At 42.1% G+C, this 14,964-nt stretch overlaps 1 protein-coding gene across 1 annotated transcript in view; it reads left to right on the forward strand.

The window, feature by feature from the left end:
• Pxt1 (peroxisomal testis enriched protein 1) overlaps positions 1–14,964 on the forward strand; it is a 44,625-nt gene that overhangs the window by 16,921 nt on the left and 12,740 nt on the right. Inside the window, exon 3 of the mRNA XM_027943554.2 lies at positions 13,554–13,737. Within this exon, the coding sequence (XP_027799355.2) occupies positions 13,554–13,737 (184 nt within the window). The remainder of the gene's footprint in view (positions 1–13,553; positions 13,738–14,964) is intronic.

The raw sequence follows: 14,964 nt of genomic DNA on the forward strand, positions 1-14,964 counted from the left end.
CCACCCCTTAACCTTATCCCTGCCTTTGATGTACCCCCTTAAATAAACCACGGGAGCCATTTTCTAATTGTCTAGCTCCAGCTCCTGTGTGGAGTGGACCTATCAGGGGCTCTACCTTTTTGAAACTGTCTTTTTTGACTTTGTCTTTTGTTCTTTACTAATTATTCTAGACTTTAAATTCTTAGGTGGCTTACACATTCCTTGGCAGTTACCTCTAATGGGAACCCCTAATGAGGAGCTGCCCACCTCCCCATAGAGCATCAAAGCAGGGAATGTGGCAGGAGCCCTCTTCAAAAAAGATGAGGTGGCATGGCTGGCACCTGTGTGCGCATGTGTGACTGATTCAACAGGGAGTGGCCAGCGGTGGAGAACACCACTGTGCTTGCATTCCCTAGACACAGAGAAGGTGGCATGGCATTCTCTGGCACATGCACAACACTGCCAATACTCAGGGGGCATGAACAACCCTGCTGCCCCCCACCCAGTGCACTGTGCAGCTCTGCCACAACTTCCTTATGAATTCATAAAAAAAAAAAAACCATGAAGATGTATTTTTCCATGTAGGGGAAACAAAGGGTCTAGTATGTAGTGGGGAGGGGGAGAGGGGGACCAGCAGGGGCTACATCCTCACTGCATTCAGGAACTTGGCCTTTGGCGTGAAATCAAAACTGCTTCCTGTTGAACGCCTGGTGCCCTGTTTCTCAGTATACAAATCTTACAACATCTGTATCCTCACATGGCAGAAAGAGATGAGAGATCTCTGGAATTTCTTTTTTATGAACACTGATTCTTCTCATGAGGGCTTCACCCTCAGGACCTAACCACCTCCAAATGCCCCACCCCCATAACATCAGATTGGGGATTAAAATGTCAGCATATGAATGTGGGAGACACAGTAATTTAGGCCATTTGAGGAGAGCCAGCCTTTTTGTTTAGGTCTTAAACTGAGTGGGGGAGACCCATCTAGAATAGGGAGAGCTTTATTCAGTCTTACAATTTAAATGCTAATCTCACCCAAAAACATTTGCAGCTCCATGTATCTGTAATTACAGCTACTCAGGAAGCTAAAACAAAAGGATCAGAAGTTTAAACCAGCATCAGCAGCTTAGTGACATCCTGTCTCCAAATAAAAAAATAAAAGAGTACTGCTGTATTCATTCCCCGTACTGAAAAATAAAACCAAAACAAAACATCACATCCTCACAAAATCACTCAGAGTAATGTTTTACCAAATATCTAGGCACCTCATGCCCCAGTCAAGTTGAGACATAAAAGCAACCATCACACAATGGTTTTGACATCTAGCATTTCCTTTTTATTATTAGAATTTCCATCATTCCTGCTTACATTGCCCATATGATCTAACATGTTGTCTACTTTTTCCAATAAAGTCCTCTGTTACTCTGTGTTCTGTTATTACACAAAAAATACCTGAGGCTGGGAAATGTGAAAAGAGAGAGAGATTTGTTTGGCTCTCAGACCTGAAGGTCCAAGAGCAATTTGCTGGCATCTGCTCAGCTCTGCTGATGGCTTCGTGGCAGATGGCCTCACAGTGGTGGAAGTGTGTGCAGAAGTGCACGTGAGAGGGGTCACATGGAGAGAGAGAAAGCCAGAGAGATTGGAGGGGACAGCTCATTCTCTGATAGTAACCCAATGGCATGGGAACTAACTTACTGGGTGAGACCAGACAGTGTCCCAATGAACTGACCACTTCACTACTCCCCACTTCTTAAAGGGTCCACCACCTCTTAAGATCACCATCGTAGGAACTGTGCTTCCAATACAGAAAACTGGGGGAATCTCTCAAATTATACCTAAACTATAGAATTCCATTCTGGGCTCCCAAGACTTCTGTCTATCTCACCACACAAAATTCATTCATTCATGATAATAGTCCCCAGTTATTAACTTATTCAGCATCAATAGTCCAAGTCTAAAGTCCCACCTTAAACTCAAATAAAAACTCCAGCTGTGCACCCCTGTAATACTTTTTAAAAATCTGACAGGGCTTGGAATGTAACTCAGTGGTAGAGCACTTGCCTAGCCTGTGTGAGGACTTGGGTTAAATTCCCAGCTTGAGAAACAAAAAATTCCAAAAATAGTTACATACTTCCAGAATATAAAGATTGGATAGGCAACGTTAATAGTCCCCTGTTTACTTAGCAAGTTATATCAGTGCTTTATGTTAAACTTGACAAAACTATGATTTCAATACCCTTTCAATTTTAAATAACATACCATGGGATGGTGGGGAAGGAAAGACATGCTTTCACCAAAACAAACACAACACAACAAAACAAAACAAAACAAAACAAAAAAAAAAAAAAGGAAAAGGCAAAGAAATTCTTTTTCATTTAAGGCACAGGACACAATTAACCATTTACATATTCAAGGTGAAAATGAGTGTTTTCCTGTTTTTTTTTTTTTTCCTTTTGCTACCACATGTCTATGATTATAGGGATTCAAGCACATTATCCACGACAAAAAATGCCACTGTTGTACAAAAATAAAATTGTTAATTCCAACTCTTATTCTTATGCAATTTGTAGAATAGAGTTGAAAAGATTGCTATAGGTGAGACTCAAAATGGAATGATGAGGTTTGGTTGTAGAGTAAAGGAGTGTTCTCATAAAACATTGGAAGAACTTCACCTACACAGTGGGCTGCCACCCATCTTATATATTCCCCCAGTTTATAGGTGCAGCTGATAAACGCAGCTTAAAATCCCTCTTAAGATGGAAGCCATCTCGCCACAAAGGCGTGAAAAGTTAATTTCAGTTTTACTATAAATTACTGTGATTTCTAAACTTGCTTGGAATGCCTGCCCGTGCCTTGAACTCACCCATGCCTGGCTTTCCCTGACCAGATAGCAGCCCTCTCTGAAACTTTAGTGGCACCTCTTAAATTCTGGCTTTCCCTGGCCAGATAACAACCCTCTCTGAAGCTCTAATGGCGCCTCATAAATTCTGATGTTGGGATCTAAATTTACTCCGTAAGTGCTGAACCATTTAGACCATTAACCAGCTTTTGTGTTGTGCTTGTCAAAATCCTGTTATCTGTAAGTTCTCAAGACACCCCTCCCCACCCTTTTTGCAACTTTCTGTGCTATAAAGCTGCGCTCCTAGAGAGCTGTGGGACTGTCTTCTGTTCCCTCGAGTTTCCGGAGAGACAGCCCCAGCAGGTGGGAATTACAAATTTGCTTTAATTTGATTTAAGGGCTGGGGATGTGGCTCAAGCAGTAGCGCGCTCGCCTGGCATGCGTGCAGCCCAGGTTCGATCCTCAGCATCACATAATTTGATTTAAATTGGAGTTGGTGGTCTTTTCTTTGGATCGTGGTTTAACACTTTCAGTGACAGCAATGAAAAAGCTGACTAAAACACCGAGGAGCCCATCTCGCAGGCTGTGACACACCATAGCAGGCTGGAGACCAGGGCCTACTGTGGATTTCCCACCAGCCACTCCCAACAGGAGCTGGATTAGCTGAAGGAATGAACAGACTGGAACAAGCCCAGGGACTGACAGCGACTCTTCAGGGGTGGGTGCTCCCCTGCCTGCAGCACTGGGGAGATCAGCAGTGAGAAGCCCAGACAGCCGCGGACTATGGTCCTTTCTGTGTCATCTGACCTGCAGCCACCAGCATGAAGGCTGAAGATAGAGGACACTTCCTCTGAGCATTTTCTTAAACCAGCCTGGGGCACAAGTAACAACTTCCTGTTGCCAGCTCCTCAAGAGATTGCATCGGAGACAAGGAGCACTGGCTGGCCATGGACTGGACAAATAAGCCCTGGGCAGGGGGTGCCCTCCTGACCCTCCAGGGAGGGAAGCGGGTAAATTTACAAGTCAAAGCTACTGTGCTGGGAACCTGGTGCTCACAGATCCAGATGGTGTGACCCCTGGTATCAGCACCTGAGAAACACCTGTATCAGTTTATGGCAGGGATTTTTCCCGAGGCGTCTGGTTCTCTACACCTGAGGGGCAGCAGTTACTCTGTCCTTGGGTGTGGCCTACTTAGGTGTCAGTCAACCTGCTGACCGTGGACATCATGAAGATAGACTCAGCCCCCTGAAACCTGACCCCTTGCCTCATTTGAATGTCTTCTCGTCAATGAAAGGGGTCAACACGTGCGCTCTCTCTCTTTCTGCGGACCCTTAAGGTCAGAGGAGCCGTCACAGCGACCCCAAAGAAAAAGGTATTTCTGTCTTTTGTGTGGTTATATGCCAATTTGTTATTATTGCTCTGTAGTAGATTTAAGGTCTGGTATTGTGATGCTTCCTGCTTCACTCTTCTTGCTAAGGATGGCTTTGATATTCTAACTATTCTTATTTTTCAAAATAAAATTTATGATTGCTTTTTCTATTTCTACGAGGAATGTCATTGGGATTTTAATTGGAATTGCATTAAGTCTGTATAAGGCTTTTTGTAGTATGGCCATTTTGACTATACTAATTCTGTCTATCCAAGAGCATGGTAGATCCTTCCATCTTCTGAGGTCTTCAATTTCTTTCTTTAGTGTTCTATAGTTTTAATTCTAGAGGTCTTTCACCTATTTTGTTAGATTGATTCCCAAGCATTTTAATTTTTTTGAGGCTGTTGTGAACAGGGTTGTTTTCCTAATTTCTCTTGCTTATGTATAGAAATGCATTTGATTTATGGGTATTGATTTTGTATCCTGCTACTTTGCTGAATTTATCTATTAGTTCTAGAAGTTTTCTGCTGGAATTTTTTTTTTTTTTTTTTGATCTTCTAAATATAGAATCATGTCATTGGCAAATAATGATAGTTTGAGTTTTTCTTTTCCTATTTGTTTTCCTTTTAATTTCTTTCTTCGGTCTAGCTCTGGCTAGAGTTTCAAGAACTGTTGAATAAAGTGGTGAAAGAGGGCATCTCTGTCTTGTTCTTGAAATTGAGAAGGGTTTGTTTGATATACGTAGATGCTCCATTGTTTGGGGATAAATATTTACAATTATTATGTTTTGTTGATGTATGATTCCCTTAAGCAGTATGAACTGTCCTTCTTCATCCCTTCTGACTAACTTTGGTTTGAAGCCCACTTTGTCTGATATGAGTATGGAAATCCCTGGTTATTTATACAGTCCATGCAAGTGATATGTTTTCTTCCTACCTTTCACATTCAGTCTGCGGATGTCTTTTCCTAGGCAGTGAGTCTCTTGAAGACAGCATATTGTTGTTGTTTTTAAATCCAGCCTGCCAGTCTATGTCTTTTGATTGATGAGTTTAGGCCAGTAACATTCATGATTATTATTGAGATATGATTTATATTCTTGGTCATTTTTGGTTTATTTATTTATTTTTAGTTGTTGATGGACACAATACCATTATTTTATTTATTCATTTTTATGTGTTGCTGAGAATTGAACCTAGTGCCTCACACATGCTAGGCAAGTGCTCTACCATTGAGCCAAAACCGCAGCCCTATTTTTGTTTTTTAACTTGACTTAGTTTCTCCTTTGATTGACCTTTCCCTTAGTGTAGCTCCTCCCTTTTCTGGTTTTCATTGTGTTTTTTTTTTTTCATTTTCTCCCATGGAATATTTTGCTGAGAATGTTCTGTGGTGCAGGCTTTCTAGTTGTGAATTCTTTTAACTTTTGTTTGTCATGGAAGGTTTTTATTTCATCTTCAAATCTGAAGCTTAATTTTGCTGGATATAAAATTCTTGTTGACATCCATTTTTTTTTTTTTTAGAGCTTGATGTGTTTTTTCTAGGGCCTCCTGGCATTGAGAGTCTGGATTGAGAAATCAGCTGAAATCTGAATTGGTTTCCCCCTATGTGTAATTTGATTTTTTTTTTCCTCTCAAAGCCTTTAAAATTCTATCCTTATTCTGTATGTCAGTTATTCTCATTATAATTTGCCTTGGTGTGGGGCTGGGTTGTGGTTCAGCAGTAGAGCGCTCGCCTAGCCTAGCATGTTCGAGGCCCGGGGTTCGATCCTCAGCACCACATAAAAAAATAAATAAATAAAATAAAGATGATATTATGTTCAACTAAAAAATAAAAATATTTTTAAAATAATAATACTTTGCCTTGGTGTGGATTTGCTGTAATTTTGTACATTTGGGGTCCTGTAAACCTCTTGTAGTTGATTTTCCATTTCATTCTTTAGATTTGGGAAATTTTCTGATGTTGTGTCTTTTTTTTTAAAAAAAATTTTAGTTGTAGTTGGACACAATGCCTTTATTTTATTTATTTTTATGTGATGCTGAGGATCGCACCCAGCACCTCACACGTGCTACATGAGCGCTCTACCACTGAGCCACAACCCCAGCCCCTATTATGTCTTTGAAAAGATTGTGCATTCCTTTGGTTTGTGTCTCCATGCCTTTGTCTATTCTAATAAATCTTATATTTGATCTTTTCATGGTATCCTATATTTCTTGGAAGTTCTGTTCATGGTTCTTACCATCTTCTCTGTGCGGTTGACTTTATTTTCAAAAGTATGTATTTTGTCTTTATTGCCTGAGGTTCTGTCTTCTAAGTGGTCTAGTCTGTTGGTGATACTTTCCATTGAAATTTTAATTTGGCTTATTGTTTCCTTCATTTCAAAGATTTCTGCTTGATTCCTTTTTATAATTTCTGCCTCTTTACTGAAGTGATCCTTCACTTCTGTATTTTCTCTTTGATACCATCCTTTATTTTGAAGACCAGCCTAACTATGTAACTTCTAAACTCCTTGTCTGATGTTTCTTCTACTGGGTTGTCTATGGATTCTATTGTTGGAACATCTTGGTTTGTTTGAGGTGCTTTGTTCCCTTGTTTTTTCATGTTGTTTGTGTGTCTTCCCATCCATCGGTATGGATCTGAGGCAGTATACTTTCTACCCTGTAGTCTTATAGTGTCCCTGAAGGCTTCCAGTACCTCACCTTTAAGGGGGAGACCAATATTAACAGCACCAATGCAAACAATATACATCTTTAAACCAAATAGTTCGTATTAAGTTATCTACAATTTTGTCACAATAAACAGAAATGGTGTGTTTAATTATTATCTACAATGTAAACATTAAGTTTGCTAAAAGGGTTTACCATTTCTAATGAGGGGACAAAAGTAGTGTAAGATGTAATGTTTATGAAGGAGAAGGAGAAAGAGGTAAAAATTCATAGAAAGAGCAAAGGAGTAATTAATAGAGTTTGGCTGTTAGTATGAGAGAAGCAAGAAAGAGAAAAGGAGACAGGTGAGAGAAAAAATTATATACAGATTTTTTAAAAAGTAAAACTATAAGGGTATGTAACATTATTGTAATATACTATTCAGACATCCCATTCCTCAATAAATTGATGCATGAAAAATATTTGGATTCAAAGATGGTAGAGATGTGAGAGAGAGGGGAAAAGAAAAATGAAGGAAAATGTTAACAGAAAATTGAATGATAGCTTCCATTGGCTTTCAAAGAATTTCTCAGCTTCCCTTCTTTGCAGATAGGTCTGATTGTCTGAAGTTTGATGGTAGCTCTCGCCTGGTGGGTGCTGGACCTATTGGATAGGTGAGCTGGTGGCAAGATGTCCTCACACCCTCTTCCAGGCTTCCCACCTGATGTTGCTGGCCTCTTCCGTCCCCCTGCACTTCAGGATTCCCTGAGCTGGAGAGAGCCCATTTTCTCTGGTTTCTCCAACCTGTGTTTCCCTCCCCCCACTCCAAACTGCCCCTAGTCTCTGGTGTTCCACAGGCTTGCTAGACCCAGACTGGCCCACACAAACCCAGCTGCAACCTGACAGACCTGGATTCAGATTCCGCAGGCTCTGCCTTGCTGATCTCAATGCCATTTCAACTTGCAAGGAGACCACCAGGGATGCATTCACACAGGGAGCCACCCTGCAAGGAGGCAGCCAGATGGTGGCCACTAGCACACCCAGTAGGAAGACCTCAGGAGAGACCTGCAGATTCCCCGACAATATAATTCCCGATCCAGTCCCCAGACTGAGGCGGCTGTGCCCCAAGATGGCAGTGGCAAACCTGCAGGCCCTGGTGGGTGTCCCAAGATGGCAGCAGCCACATGTAACCAAGCCTGTGGGTACTGTGACAATGGACTTCCAGGCAGTGGGGGACAGTGGGCATCGGGCAATCTGCTGGTGGTCTGTAGGCTAATGGCGGGCAATCTGTGGGTGGATGTTGGGTGGTAGGTGATGGGCAGGCAAGAGGTGGGCAGATGGGCAAATGGCAGATAATCGGCAGCAGTCAGTGAGCCGTCTATGCTCACAAGACTGGCAGCATGCTGGTAGATGACGGGCAATCACGGCAGATAAATGGGGGTTAAAGAGCAGGGGATCAGTGGGCAGTGATGGCTGCCTTGCAGAGAAACAGCATTTCCTTGGCTTGAATCTCCGAGTCGCAGAGTGACAAGGAATGCAGCCTCCCTCTTGTTCATTCACCATCTTGGATCCTCTCCACTGGATGGGTTATTTTTTAACTACTCCATTGTACATGACTACACAGTTAAGAAGTGTTTCCAGCAGGCTGCTGCACCTTGCAGAAGGGCAGCCGGACAGATATTCTCTGTCAATAAGCCTTTGCTTGAACTCAGAGATGTGTCTCTCATGGATATTTGCACCAGCTACCCTAACATTTTGGTGCTGAAACTCAGGACAGGGTCCATGGTTATTGCTTGCTGGCTGTCCCTTCATGGGGATCTGAGCCACCTTGACTGTACCTCATTCTCCCTGGCCAATATCCACAACAGGGTGTTTCTGCCTCTTGCTGTTGCTGACCTCCTCACCCACCACAGAACTCGACTCTTGACAGCCTTCCCTCTACTGGGGTGAGTTCTTGGAACCCTTCAGTAGCGGCTCTGCGCTCTCACTGGCTCTCTCTTGTTAAATCCCGGCGCTGGGTCAGGGCCTCCCTTGGCTTCAGCCATGGACCTGTCAGGGGTGGTGATGATCCTCACTGATGGTCTGCTTCTTCATGGGAAATCAGAGAGGTTGTGAGGACACCCCTTCCCCTCCTGTTCCCTTCTCTGGGTTCCTGAGAACTCTTTGCCTTGGGCTCTGCCCAAACCAAGATTCCCTGCCCCTCCCCCCTTGGCTGTCTCCTCAGAAACCCTTGCCCTCTCCATTTGTCTCCAGATCTCAAATCTCCCAAACTCGTCTTCAATAGTAACACAGCCTGGCCCCGATATAAATTAGATAATGACTCCTCTTGGCCAGAGAATGGGACCTTCAATCCCAACGTTATACAGGATTTATACAATTTCTGTCTCTGCAGCAGCAAGTTGACTGAAATCCGCTGTATTCAAGCCTTCTCTTTTCTTCACTTTCGTCCCTCTTTGTGTCACTCCTGCTCCCCTGTGTAGGACCTCTTTGCTCGCTCTCCCTTATCCCCTTTACCTCCCAATCCTAGCCGCAAGATCACTCTTCACTTTCTCAACCTCCACCCTATGCTTCTCTGTCACCTCGCCCAGCCATACCTTCATCAACTCACTTGGAGGCCCCTTCACTAAACAGGGACCCATCTTTCCTGTCCGGCCCTGTCCTTCATCCCCCTGCCCCTTGTCTTGACCTCAACACCACATCTCCTACTCCCACCTCTCCTTCTCCTTCTTTCTCCCCTCTTTCTCGTGGGCCTCACCCAGTGGCTTCAGCAGTCCCCTTTCTACCATTGCCAGAGGTAGCTGGAGCCGAAGACATCCTATGTGTTCATGTTCACTTCTCACTCACTGTCCCTCTCCTGGACCTCCAGTCTAACCTCTCTCTTCACCATTTTCTCAAACAATTCCTTGAGACCACTTTATTCCAATGTCTCCTACTTTGCTGCACCCTCCCCCACGCTGTCTCTATTCCACCATGCCACCTAACAGTTATCTATGCAACACAACTTACAATGTCACTCAGTCACCCCGGAGCCAGCTGGCATCTTCTTCCTCTGCAGAAGCTCCATTCTTCACAGCTGGACACTCCCTATTCCTAACCTCTGCTTCCCTGCCCTCCTCACACCTGATATGACTATAACCAGACACTCACCCTGAGGGGGAGGCTTAATTGGCCCTTTTCTCCCCCTCCTGGACACCACTTTAATGTCCCAGACACAAAAGAGCAATCCTCGACCTGGTCCTCATTGGATCAGGCATATTGGCAGCAGCTGGCAGGGGTAGCAGAAAGAGGTAGCCACCCATCTTTACTATACACTTACCTGTATCTGCATCTTGACTGTCAATTAGCCCATCTAGGAATTTTAATACTTATGTTAAGTATTAAATATATTAAATCTTTTTCCCAGTAGAAGTTTTATTGAGAAGTCTGATTAAGGACAGAAGTTTCCTGACAAAGTATAGATGAAATGAAGTATACCCAAGGCACCAAAAATACCCAGAAACCCACAACCTGTTATTCTTAGCTCCTTTTCTCTCAGTTTGGCCTGAATTATAAACTTAATCAATATATTGAAGAAACATTTTACCCTGGAAAATGCTGAGTGGTAATTCTACTTGACCTTCCTCCCCTTGGTTCTGTGCAGCTGAGAAAGCCATCTATTGTCTTTCTCTCAAAGTGGATTTCCTCTCAATCCTTGCCCATTCTTCTGAAGCTGTGCTGTTGAGCACCTGAACTGCTGCTCATCTGAGATGTGCTGAAGGGTGTGTTACACTCTAGGGGTGCTGGGTTCATCGTCTCTGTTCAACAAAGAATTGAAGAACAGGACACAGAGCTAGCAAGCAGGAAGTAGTTTTATTGCAAAAGCGACAGAGAAACACAAATAGATTCTCCAAACAGAAGGGGCCCTGGAGCTGGGAATCTGGTGGGGGAGTTTGGGTCTGTTCTTTATATGGTCTCTGGAACTTCCTGGTTTCTTATCTCCTCCCCTGTCCAAGTGCTCCTCACTATTATTGACTGGTGCCCCCTCTGTCCACGCGTCTGTTTTAGTCTTTCTATTGGATCCTCCACTTAGAGGATGAGTGTCTGATTGGGTCCCCCCTTGTGTCCAGGAACACTTTCATCAAGCAGGAAGTTGACCTCATCAAAGACCCTCTCCAAGCTCCTTTGTTCTGGCCCCGCCCCTCCTCACTGCCCTCTTGCCCTGGCTGCCTAAGCCCTCCTACATCTCCCTCAAGTGCCAAATACATACCAGGTTTCAAAGACTTAGCTTATTGAGAATGTAAGATATTTCATTTAAAAATACTGATTACAGGGGCTGGGGTTACGGCTCCGTGGTAGAGTGCTCGCCTCACATGTGCAAGGCCCTGGGTTTGATCCTCAGCACCACATAAAAATAAATAAATAAAATAAAAAGTTATTAAAAATGCATATTTTAAAAAGTTTAAAAAATATTGATTACATGTTGAAATGCTAGCATTTAGACTTATTTTGGGATGTACTAAGTGAAATAATATAGGTCATTAACATTAATTTCACTTGTTTCTTTGTACTTTTTTATCTATTATAAATCTTAAAATTACATATTTGGAACACTTACTTTTATTAGACAGCACTGCTTTAAGGCTCCTGAAGGCCTCCTCTATTACCTTTAAAAAAATTTTTTTTTTCAGTACTGGGGATTGAACCCAGGGGTGCTCTACTACTGAGTGACATCCCCAGCCATTTTTATTTCTTATCCTGAGATGAGTCTTGCTAAGCTGCCCAGGATGACTTCAAACTTGTGATTCTCCTGCCTCAACCTCCTGAGTAGCTGGGGTCACGGGCATGTGCCACTGTGTCCTGCTATGACCTTCTTTTGGTACTCATTATAGTGACTAATTCCTTCCTTTTTCAGTAACTGTTAGATTTGGAAGGTACAATAGAAAGTTGTACTTTCACTTTACAATCTTTAAATCAAGAAAATAAAGAAAGAAAGATAATGAAAGTCTTAATTCAATTTTTTTAACTCATTGAATTGGTGCTATAAAATCAGGTAAAGTGAGTGGCATAGGAGGGAGCCTTTATGGTACCTGTAAAGAGGAAAAAGGAGAGAAGAATATAAGAATTGTTCTGGAGAGGGACTCATACACATGAAGAATCAGGACAAATAATTGGATTGTCACCAGACGAAGGTCCAAGGAAGTCACCCAGAATGGAGAAGGGGACCTCAAGTCATCCCTGGCAGATTCCTGATTTATGCCACAGAAGGGAATTTCAGGATGCATCAAAAGAAGCTCAAATAAAGCTTTATTTAGTTGAGCAACAGGGTTTATTCAGGAAAGCAAACAATAGAGCGGGGTACATACTCAAAGGGAGAAGGAATGCTGATTGGGTGGGGTGCTTGAGGGTGAGATATAGTTTTGGGCTTTTCCTTTTTTTAATTTTTTAGTTGTTGATAGACCTTTATTTTATTTATTTATTTATATGGGGTGATGAGAATCGAACCCAGTGCCTCACACATGCCAGGCAAGTGGGCTACCACTGAGCCCCAGCCCCAGCCCCAGCCCGGGGTCTTTTCTTTTTAAAGCAAATATTGTAAATAGCGAAGATGAGAAGCACGTGGGGGTTGACCTCAGCTTGGTGAGTTGAATTCTTTTACTCCAGGAGCCCAGGGTGGGTCAGGGTGGTGGTTCTCTTTAGAATCTCTAGGTTGATGTCATCCACTCAATAAATAATGTTTGAAATATACCTACATCTTCAGTCTCTAACAATATTTTCCCTTTGCTTTATTGAGTCTAAAGAAAATATGTTGTATAAGCTAGTAATGAATGTAGTAGACATTTATCATGCAGACTCACAGTACTCTAAGATTCAAGAGATTTTTAAGAATTTGTGTCTGGAGGAAAATGGGTTTGAAGAATAAAAATGAGATGTTCATGGGACTCTCCACATTTAAAATGAGTTTCTTTTCCATTCCCTGTTCGTCTCCTTTGTACCTATCCTTATTCCTTCTATCCCACCTCAGGATAAGGTGGTGCATGCCTGTAATCTCAGTGACTCCAGAGACTGAGGTAGGAACATTGCAAATTCCAGGTCAGCCTGGGCAGTTTAGCAAGCCTTGGTCTCAAATAAAAATTAAAAAGGTTTGGGGATGTCTCAGTGATAGAGGGCCTCTGGGTTCAATCACCAGTACCAACAACAAAAGAAATAGAACAATGTATTACCATCTCCCCTCCTCCCTACCTCTCTGTGTTTTGATTTTTTTTTTTTTTTTTTTGGCTACCCTAACCTAATTTTCTTTTTCTGTACCAATTTAAAACTCCTCCCCTAGTAGAATGTGGCTATTGAAAAGAAAAACTAATGGGAGATTAGAATGGGGGGCGGGGTGTGATGGGAAGGTAAAGAAGATCTAAAGAAACTTAAGAAAGATGTTTAATTAAATTGAAAAAGACCTAGAGATCACCCTATTTCACTTCTCACTCAAACCCCTAAATATTTATTTGTGGAATTAAAGCAGTTTGTGCTGTTAAAGCATCACTGTTCATATAACATACCAAATATTTAAAGGGAAATTGGAGACATTCTCTGAAAATATGTTTTTCTTTTCTTTAAATATATTTTTGTAGTTGTAGATGGACATAGTATCTTTATTTTATTTATTTATTTTATGTGGTGCTAAGGATCAAACCCCGTGCCTCACACGTGCTAGGCATTGAACTACAGCCCCAACCCCAAATATATTTTTCAACAGAGAAAAAACATGAAGAAGAAAAGTCACGAGGGCCTTGTTTATGAACCTAAAGAAATTCTGAAACCCGCCGCTCTCAAAGTAACAAATTGTTACAAATCATTGTGGGGAAAATATAGTTATCCCAGGGCATACATGACTCAACTTGTCAGCTCCCCGGACGGTTCAGCCATGTCAAGGAACCCAGGTAAGATATTAGTATTAAATTATTATAATATTCCCTCTTAATATATTTTTTCACGGTTCAGCCATGTCAAGGAACCCAGGTAAGATATTAGTATTAAATTATTATAATATTCCCTCTTAATATATTTTTTCTTGGTATTGAGGACATAAAATTGGGCATTAAGTATATTATTTGAAAATTAACTGTAAGAAGACAGTGGCAAATCTGTTCATCCAAGGTCTTAGGTGGCAAAAATCTAAAACTGACTTATTTCATGGTACCAAGTTTCTTTCTTTTAGCCCTGAATCATTGATGGGACAATTAATTAAGATGATCCTAAATAATCAAAGTAGATCAAAGTTATCTTTTAACAAAAACTTGTCTTTAAATTTGACCTGACAATATTTGTATTGTCAAGGTAGGGATCATTCAGATTAGGTTCCGTCTGGATTTTACCAATATAAGGAAAGATAAATTGGCAATTTTGTTTTGCAGAAACATGTGATTCCTAATGTCTGGGAATGCTGGCAAACTACAGCCTTCTGTGTTTGATTTGGTAGTGGGGATGGTACCTGGGGGCACTTTACCACTGGGCTACATCCCCAGGCCTTTGTATTTTTTATTTTGAGACTGGGGCTTGCTAAATTGCCAAGACTGGCTCAAACTCTTGCTTCAGCCTCCTGAGTAACTGGCATCACCGGCATGCACCACCGGGACCAGCTAAAGCCTTGTTTTGAGCATTAAGGGAGAGTGTTGGAATTAAATGTATTGGGTCTTATGCTTTTAGGTGAAAAAATATGCTAGATACCTGTAAGGATTTACTAACATTAATTTCAGTTGAAAACAGATTACATGCCGCTGAGATACTGAAATTGGAAATTTTTTTTTTTCTGTTCCATGTTTATTATAAGTAATGTGTAGTCCTGGGATTAAACCCTGGGCCTTGCACCTGCTAGTTTAGTACTGTACCACTGAAACCATTCTCCCAGCCCAGAAAAAGTGGAATCTCAAAGGCATTTTAATAGTTGTTTGCCACCACACCAAATGTGGTACCTATTTTCTAGAACCAACTGGGCCCAGCATGGTAGCGCCACCTGTAATCTCAGGGGCGTGGGAGGCTGAGACAGGAGGATTGGGAGTTCAGAGCCAGCCTCACCGAAAGCAAGGTGCTAAGCAACTCAGTGAGACCCTATCTCTAAATAAAATACAAAATAGGGCTGGGGATGTGGCCCAGTGGTCAAGTGCCCC

This window comes from Marmota flaviventris, chromosome 6 (genome assembly GCF_047511675.1).
Source record: "Marmota flaviventris isolate mMarFla1 chromosome 6, mMarFla1.hap1, whole genome shotgun sequence".
Taxonomy (NCBI): domain Eukaryota; kingdom Metazoa; phylum Chordata; class Mammalia; order Rodentia; family Sciuridae; genus Marmota; species Marmota flaviventris.